Source organism: Misgurnus anguillicaudatus, chromosome 3 (assembly GCF_027580225.2).
Source record: "Misgurnus anguillicaudatus chromosome 3, ASM2758022v2, whole genome shotgun sequence".
Taxonomy (NCBI): domain Eukaryota; kingdom Metazoa; phylum Chordata; class Actinopteri; order Cypriniformes; family Cobitidae; genus Misgurnus; species Misgurnus anguillicaudatus.
The window spans coordinates 8,791,713-8,800,630 of NC_073339.2; the positions used below are offsets into that span (position 1 = coordinate 8,791,713).

Consider the following 8,918-nt stretch of genomic DNA (forward strand, 5'->3'; position numbering starts at 1 on the left):
CCTAAATTTGAGTTGTTTGGAACGCAGCATTATGCTTAAAACATGAAAATTTGTTTACAAATTTTATTAAAACAATCTTGTAATCTTTAAGTCTTGTCCGTTTGAATTATTGTACACACTACACAGGGAACATAAATAAAAACTTAATGTAAAACTTTAATGCACTTTGGATAAACTATCTGCCAATAAACTATTTTTTATTTATTTTTTGCTGCGTGGTTGATGAATCTGTTGAAAGTGATTAGAAAAAATAACATTCACTATAAACATTTTCATAACTTTCAACCATTAACCTGAACTTTGATTTATAAACTTGAACTTTCCTCATTGGGACTATAACTGCAAAAACAAGTTGCTGTTTATATATCTTCAGCTGCATATAGCTGTTTATATATTTTTGTGGGATAGATGAAAGCTTTAGTTTAATGTTATATTATAGACAGTGAACCTGCAGTGATCCCAACATTGTAAAATATCCCATTCTTCCATTATTACAATTTTCGTGGCTCAAGACGACAGACATGAGGATGGACATAATCTTGCACAATGACAATGTAATTCAAATCAACAGCTGACATTTTACACAATTTTTTATTGTTGGATAATTGATTGTTATTTTGGTCATTACAATTGTGCGTATACATATTTTAATTGTTCCCAGTGGAGGCGATTCCCCAGACAGTCCAATCAGAGGAAGTTACATTGCAGACATTTTGCCTTCATATGAAAAGTTATCACTCACGCGTACCCACACATACAATAAGCGACTGGCATCCACACACGCACAAATGGTCAGCTGTGAAATCTACAGGCGTGGATTTGGGGACTTGGGGTCTAATGGCTGCCGTGTTGTTGAAACATCCAGTCACGCTCCCAGGAAAGTGACCGCAGTGTCTCTCTCGTCCACCAGCTCTGCCGCGGTGGCGTCCATCTTGCCGCGGGAAAAATCGTTGATGGAGAGTCCGTCAACCACTTTCCAGGTCTTGTTCTGTTGGGGTTAAAACACATTCTTCAATAAAATCTTGCAGTTTGCCTTCTATCTGAAGAATTTAAGCATAATTTTCCCCTGGAATGCTTAATATATTTCTGATTTAAGTCAAATAAAGTCTCTGGCTTATATATATGTAAAGTTTTCAAAGTAATGTTATAAATATGACTTTGTATCTTTAGTTATGTAGTATATTATATGCTAAATTTCTAGCAAAAATAACCGTATGAAGAGTTTAGATGCAAAACCCTCTAAGTGCGCCTGACATGTTTTCTTGTAAATGAGCATTTTTATTCTATGTCTTATGTCTAGGTTCAGTCAATGCCTTATTTTATTGGTACTTAACACATTTCACTGTATTTTGCTGCAAAACCCCCTAAGTGCATGCAAGCTTTTTTTGACAAAAAATGATTTAAATTAAGTCTCCAGTCACTTTTCATTGTCCATTCTGAATAAAGGTAAAAGTCAACATCCTAATATATTCGGTAAACCTCCTTTAACCATGTAAAAGAACTCATTGAAAACAATCCAACACACGCACAACATCATTCATCCAATTAATCTTACATGCACTCAAGAGGACTTATATAATAAAGTACTTTATAGGACTTATATAACAAAATATCAATGTTTTGGTTGGGCCAACAAACCAGTATTTCTGAATGGTCTGTGGTTGATATTTAGCAATTTGAAGCTATATATTTTGGTTTTTAGGTAAATCTAAGTTTTAACAAGTGAGTGATGATGAAGACAAACCTTGATCATAACAGGGAAGGAGTACATGAGGTCATCAGGAACTCCATAAGAATTACCAGAAGAAAAGACGCCCATAGACACCCACTCGCCCTGTTTGAGACAAAGACACAGAATTATAAATATCTGTTCAGACACAAGGAGCAAAACATCACTGAATATGTTCTGCTCTTCCTCTTCTTTGCAAATCTGTATCTGAGGTTTCAAACCGAATGTGGAGATTCAGACACGTAAAGAACATATAAAGCGTTCATATGGGGGAAGTAAACTCACATCTGGAGTACCAAACCAGATGTCCCTCATGTGGTCACAGATGGCTTTGGCAGCAGACATGGCGCTGGAGAGTTTTCTGGCTTTGATGACAGCTGCTCCTCTCTGCTGTACCGTCTGAAAAACAAAGAACCACGTTAGATAAATGAAAAAATGAACTGTAATTTAAAGTAATGAGCCAAGAGAGGAACATAACAGTGTTTTTACCATGGTTAAGATGAGTGGCTGTAATACAACAGCAATATTATAAACAGGTAATTTTTTATTATTAATAATCATTGCAACTCTTCTGCCAAACTAACACATATTTCACTACATATTTCACTAATCGACAAATTAAACTGAACAACATGTAAATTATTTAATTGTCATCATCAGTTCAATACTTATTCCCCATGTCATTTCACTTTATTTATTATGATTCAACTTGTATACTTAAATGTTCTGATTTCTTTCTATGAATTCAATATGATAATTATGGTTGTAAAGGCTCTCCTATAGTTTTTTGACTTACAGTGATAAAGTCGCCCTTCAGCCAGCTTTCGTCATTCACAGCGTCAAAAGCTGCCGTCTCCTTGCCATTCTGCGTCACTTTAGCATGGTGCACATCTGGGTACTGAGTGGAGGAGTGATTTCCCCAGATAATCACGTTCTTCACGCTGTCAGAGGATACGCCGACGCGCATCGCCACCTAGAGACGTGAAGGAAAACTGATTAGCAAAGGGCCATTAATGTAATTAATCAAACAAATTGACTTGATGTGGACAATTAGGTTAGCATTAGGTCAAAAAATAAATCTCAGCTGCTCAGGATTCTTAAAAGCCCAAAGATTGATATGATTGAGAAAAACGACCTCAAAAGAGCAGAATGTAAAGATGTGGTTCAGACCTGGGATCGGGCCCTGTTATGGTCCAGACGGGTCAGACACGAGAAATTCTCTTTAGGAATGGAGGGAGCGGATTTGGATGCGATTAAACAGTTGGTGTTGGCTGGATTTCCAACAACTAGCACCTACAAAAACAAAAAGAAACTCAGAAGAGTGCTAAAACTTAGCAAAACAGTGAAACCGTTTAAAAGTTTCATCATCAACATTCAATTACAATTTCAAAAGCCACAAACAGTGAAGCTTTTATGATGCTTTACCTTGACAGTCTTCTTGGCGTACTTCTCTAGGGCTTCACCTTGGGTTTTAAAAATGGCCACGTTAGCCTTCAGCAGGTCCTTCCTCTCCATGCCCTCTTTTCTGGGCATAGAGCCTACCAAGATGGCAGCATCGAGATCCTTAAAGGCCACCTCAACCTTATCCGTGGGAATCACGTCTGTGAACGAGGAACGAAGAGAAATTAAACTTTAACCATCAATTTATTTACACCTGGCATGTTGAAGATACACATCAACAAAACAAAAAGGACACGCAGATGTCCATAACAGCAACATCATTATTGTGCCTCCGCATTTATTCACAAAGATCCCCTTCTGATTATGATGACTTCAAATAAAGGCCTGACAAAAACATCTGTACTAGGTCAAAGTAAGCTCTGCTTTCAAGGACGATATCAGTCGAGCAAGCAGTAAAGGACAGCGTGTGATTGGATAATTGACATGATAAATTCTTATCACGGTCCAATCGCTTAAACTGCACATGTAAACAATTTTGCATTAAATATTCTGACTACTGATGATTATTTTCTGACACTTTCATATCTCATTGCTATAACCTTCATAATAACTGGTTAACTTTATTAATTATATTAATTTTAAACAGTAAGAGCAAACCTATTATCAGAATGGACTTCACCCATGGCTCAGCTTTTCTGATACAAGCTGTTCTTTGGACCCCTCCCCTCCACCCCCATTGTTGTCGTTTCACCACCATGCTTTCGATTGGTCGCCGACAATGATGCACATCCCACGGCGTGAGCCAATAAGACGACTCTGTGCATGCACACCTCTCTATTCCTTAATCCCTTCACACCAGACACTGGTCTGTGCCGATCCTGCAGAGTCATGCTAGCTCTTGTGCATTTTTAATATGTTCAAGATGTTGACGGCGCAAGCTTTTTTTTTTAAGGTCTGATCTTGTTTTCTTATCAAAACCGATTCATGATTAAATCAGAGTCGGTATGCTGACCTCTCAGAAGCGGAAGAGCGCAATCCTGCAACTCCATGACGACACCGTCCAGCACGGGCAACATGGGAGTGATATCGAGCAGCACCAAGATGATCGGCTAAGAAAAGAAACATGATACTTTACACTTTCATCAGCAGTCAATAAAACATGTAAAATAGTATTTCAAAAAGATGCATGCTATATTGTTATCACGTGACTTGACTACGTAACATGCGAATGACATCCAGTTATCATCAATCGTTATTTAGTGTTGTTAATTCAATATTGATAAGTCACAGCTATATCATAATGGAAAGGATAGGTCAAATTGAGAGCATTGCATTGTGGGATATAATATTAAACCTTGTGTGCACTTTATAAGTATAGTATGGTCATGCGGGCATTCTACAGATGCAGAAATGTTAATGTGGGAAATCGGCACACATATATTACAGTACTTCACTAACATAAAGAAATTAACGAAAACGTTGTGCATCATGGGATTGAACGAGTGCACTCAATCATGTCAACTATGATTTTGAACATCACTCCAAACAGCTGCCCCCTTAAATAGTGCACTATATAAGGTAGATGACACATATTTTAACAACCAATTCTTATATAAAAAACAGGATTATTAAAAAATCCCTTCAGGTTTTTATTGTAAAGCACGACGCGTCTGCTTGGGCCACTGCGCAGACTATTAGCGTATGACATCACATTACCGCGAGAGCGGTCGAAGCCGAATCTCTCTCGCGGTACATTGACGACAATAGCCGAGCAGTTTGCGCAGGGCTGCATGCAGTCTGGTCTTACCTGATCTTTGCCGAACACATCTCCTTTAGCGATGCTGTACAGGAGGGAATAAGCGATCTGTCCTGCTGCGCCAGTCACCAAAACACGGATGGGTTCGGCCTGCAATGAAAACACACAGTCATTCGCGCCAAAACAGCTTGACCCATTTAACACGCGTAAAGATTAGTTCGTCGTGAATTAATGTGAAATGTCGTATATATTACACACTTTCAGTTAGTGGTGTTTGGTTGCCATTTATATTAATGAATGAATGAGTGATGCAATAGATGCACGAGCCAGGTATGCTAGCGCGCGCGATCAGCGCAGCAGCTTTATCATCTTTTTAACGTCATGATTCATACACTGATTTAAGAAATGCGAACGTTAAGTTACAGACATGTAACTGAAATGGTACAATTTAAACCGGTAGTGATGCCCTCTCCACAACAGCGGAAATCGTTTGTGAGATGGTGCATGAAATCGCTTCAATTCAATGCGAAACGATTTGTTCGCAATCGCTCAAACACAAACTTCGCAATAACTCCCGCTGAATATCATTAAAAAGAACATAAAACGAACCCGCCATCTTGCGTTGCAAACTTGACGTATGCACAAATGTTCCATTAAAATGGAGGAATCGGACTCTCACCATTTTTCGATCGGGTTGCGCGAGTTGTGATGTACGAGATCTGGTGCTCTCCACTCGGACAGACTGACGGAAGGGTCACCTCTAGTTTTGTATGGAAGTGTCACACGGTTGCACGAAGGCGGATGAAGCTGTACGCTGGGAAATGTAGTTGATATCTCAGAGTCTGATGTTTCCTCCACCAACCAGCTCAGAGAAACGAACACATGCACCCATGAACATCAGCTATGACGCAAACCACGCCCATCTCCATATATAGAGGATAAAAGACCCAAACAGCTTAATAAAGGTCGACTTTTGAAACTATATGGAAATAGGTTTAGGTTCATACATGGTTACAAATGTATACCGTATGTATTTGATTATCAGACATGTAATAGCTAAATGGCTTTCCTGGTACTATGAGATCTAAATGCACAAATAAACAAACTGAACTTAAATTGTAGCCTATTTAAAAAAAAGAGAAAACAAAGAGGAACTTTCCATTCTGCTGACTCGACCAAAATGTTTCTGAAATCCAGCTATTCATTTCCTTGTCCTCTGTAGAGGACACCTGAATTGTGTTAATGCATTTGTGACCACACAAGCCACAGATCCTACATAGTTTATAAGATGCTGAGCTAATCATATGTGCAGAATGTTTGCAATGGACTAATTCCTTATAATGAACATATATATAAAAATTATATTCTTTGCATTAGGGGCAGTAATGTGCGACCACGTGTGGGTTTTGGAAAAAAAAATGAAAAATTACATGCAGAAAACAAATGAATATTTAAAATAACTTTAGGTCACTGATCTGACCTTACAAATATCCATCATGCACAAATATGTTATTAGTAAAAAAAAAAATCTAGTTTCTAGACCAAAAATATCAAATTTAAGTGATTTTGTGCATAAAACAAGCAAAAATGGCGAATTTTTCTTGTATTTAGTGTTTAAGAAAAATGTTCAAGATTTTTTTGCTTACCCCATTGGCAGATTTTTTTTGCTTGTTTTATGCATAAAATCACTTAAATTTGATATTTTTGGTCTAGAAACTAGGCTTATTTTCTTGGGTTGTTTTGCTCATCAAGAAAAAGCATCTTAATCTTGAAAATATTTTTTTGCAGTGCATGTTGTTGATAAGCAGCATTGGCTGTCAGCATTGAGGCATACTGGGAATAGGCTTATTTGCATAATTTAAAAATCTGTGGCTGCATCCGAAAGCTTAGGCAGCTGACTTGTTGAATCACTGCCTCATGAAAACACATCCGGACAACCTTCAAAGGCAGCGTAACGGAATTATATTTGAAATATAAACAGAGAGCTCCTTTGTGATAACCAGTCTAATTTTTGAAAACTACAATACTCATTTCTCGCTTTTAAAAGGTGTAAAAAGTGAAAATAAAACTTTATTTACACTAAATTTGTGCTCCAGCCGCTTTCTTGGCCACCATTTTATTTTTTCCAACTCGACCAGACTCGACCAATCCTGTGCACGCTCAGACATAGAATTGTGGGACAAGAAGATGAATGTATCTCAGGAGACAGGAAATAAAACCAAACGTTGGATTCAGATGTGCCTTGATTCTTTCCTGCCTTGGAACTTTTAGAGCTTTTGGACGCAGCTGTATCCGAAACATTGCTCTGGGAGTTTGTGTGACTCATTACACATTCAAAATGTGTCAGTAATCTAAATTTAGCACCATTTCTATCAACATACAGGTACCTATATTTCCACAAGTGCAACATTTGCACATTTATGCACAGAATCTCGCATGGTGGTGACACCAAACTGCGATCATCATTTAAAGTCACAAATTCAGTTTAAATAAAGTATCAGTTCAAGAGGTCCACTGTTTATCAATGAAATGTTCAGACTGAACAATACGACCAGATGACTTCTCCACTATTGCGTCTATAGAGCCAAAAACTATCAAAACACAATTTTTAGTTATATTTGTTTGGTAACATAGACATTCTGTATTGCTTGCTTGGGGCTTTTATGGTAAAGCACTATCAGCACTAGTCTGATGCGGATATTTTCCTCAGTGGTTGGGACAGTGCCACTTCAGCGATGTGCTAAATTAACAATGCATCACAAATAAAGGGTGGGGGCGCGACCCTATAGGGTGCGGAAGGGACTAGGTGCTATCCATGGTGCTGGACTCTCCTCACCGCACCAAAGCATCGTGCAATTAATCATCAAAAAGAGGTCACTGCCCTCCCCCCGTCCCCCGGACTAAGTTTTTATATCGTGCATTGTAAATGAAACCTTAAATTACTTAAAAACCACCAGCACTCACACTGAGTAACGATAAACGAAGAATCAAGGACTGAATACGCAAACATACGCAGCCTGATTGATGTCAAAGGAAACCGTACGCATCGTCAGTCATTCGTGGTGCATCATACGCCTCCGTTGCCAAGGAGAGGCGTCTTACCTGCGCCGAAGCCGTGCGCACCACCAAGTACATAGCCGACAACAGGGTCAACATTTTCACGCGGTTTTTCCCTCGAGGTGTCCAAACGAGTTGATCTGTTTATTCCCACAGAGACCCGATCCGACGCAGAGCGATCAATGCACGCTTCTCCCTCGCACGCGCGCGTCGTAATGTTTTTACTGTCACCCGTCCGCTGTGCACGCGGTTACGCTAATGAGCTTTGTGAGACAAAAATAGCTCGAGTTATCGTCCCGCCATTTCTAGTCACGGGATTAAACGGGTGGTCGGTGGTGCGAAATTTGATGGGTGACGTCAGCGTACAGGACTGATGCTGCAAAGCTGGTCTGTGTAAATAAAAGATCATTCAGTGCTTCTCAACCCTTTTGACTTCAATGTTCAAAACAAAATAAAAAAAACATTTTTTTTATAAAAAAAATCTAAATCGGAATCTAAATAATCTTAAGTCATTTTGAGGACCTCTTAAGTTTGTTGAGGCCTTAGAAGGGGCTCGTTCCCTTGATTGTGAAACACTAAAAGGGTCAAGCAAGTGCACATAGCTGATCTCTGGATAATAAAACACGAGTTATCTATCTGATAACCTATAGCAAAGCACATTTCCTTGAAATGAAATATGATACCTTAGAAAAATCCCATTAAAATACGTGTAAAATGAGTACTGTTTTATAAGTAGTTCAAAATAAAATGTATAAAATGTATGAGCCACACGATGGAGACAAAGTACTTTCTTCAAAGACAAACAAGTGGATTTCTCCTGCAGTACTTCCTTTGACCGGAAGTGGGCGGTATAATGTGGCAATACATGCATCTGTGTGACAAGTTGCCCTGAACATTTATAACACAAGATCAATAGGAATCACACTAACATGTTCACGTGCTCGATCTAGCTTTCAACAAATACCATTTAAACAT

The 8,918-nt window shown here is 38.7% G+C and overlaps 1 protein-coding gene across 1 annotated transcript; it reads right to left on the reverse strand.

The window, feature by feature from the left end:
• Window positions 1–572: 572 nt before the first annotated feature.
• On the reverse strand, window positions 573–8,226 carry mdh1aa (malate dehydrogenase 1Aa, NAD (soluble)). Its single transcript, XM_055204493.2, has 9 exons — window positions 7,989–8,226; window positions 4,938–5,036; window positions 4,143–4,239; window positions 3,155–3,330; window positions 2,900–3,022; window positions 2,526–2,702; window positions 2,015–2,128; window positions 1,745–1,834; window positions 573–988 (listed from the first exon to the last, which is right to left on the reverse strand). The coding sequence occupies exons 1-9, from the start codon at window positions 8,040–8,042 to the stop codon at window positions 866–868; spliced, it is 1,053 nt and encodes a 350-aa protein (XP_055060468.1). The 5' UTR covers window positions 8,043–8,226; the 3' UTR covers window positions 573–865.
• Window positions 8,227–8,918: the final 692 nt, after the last annotated feature.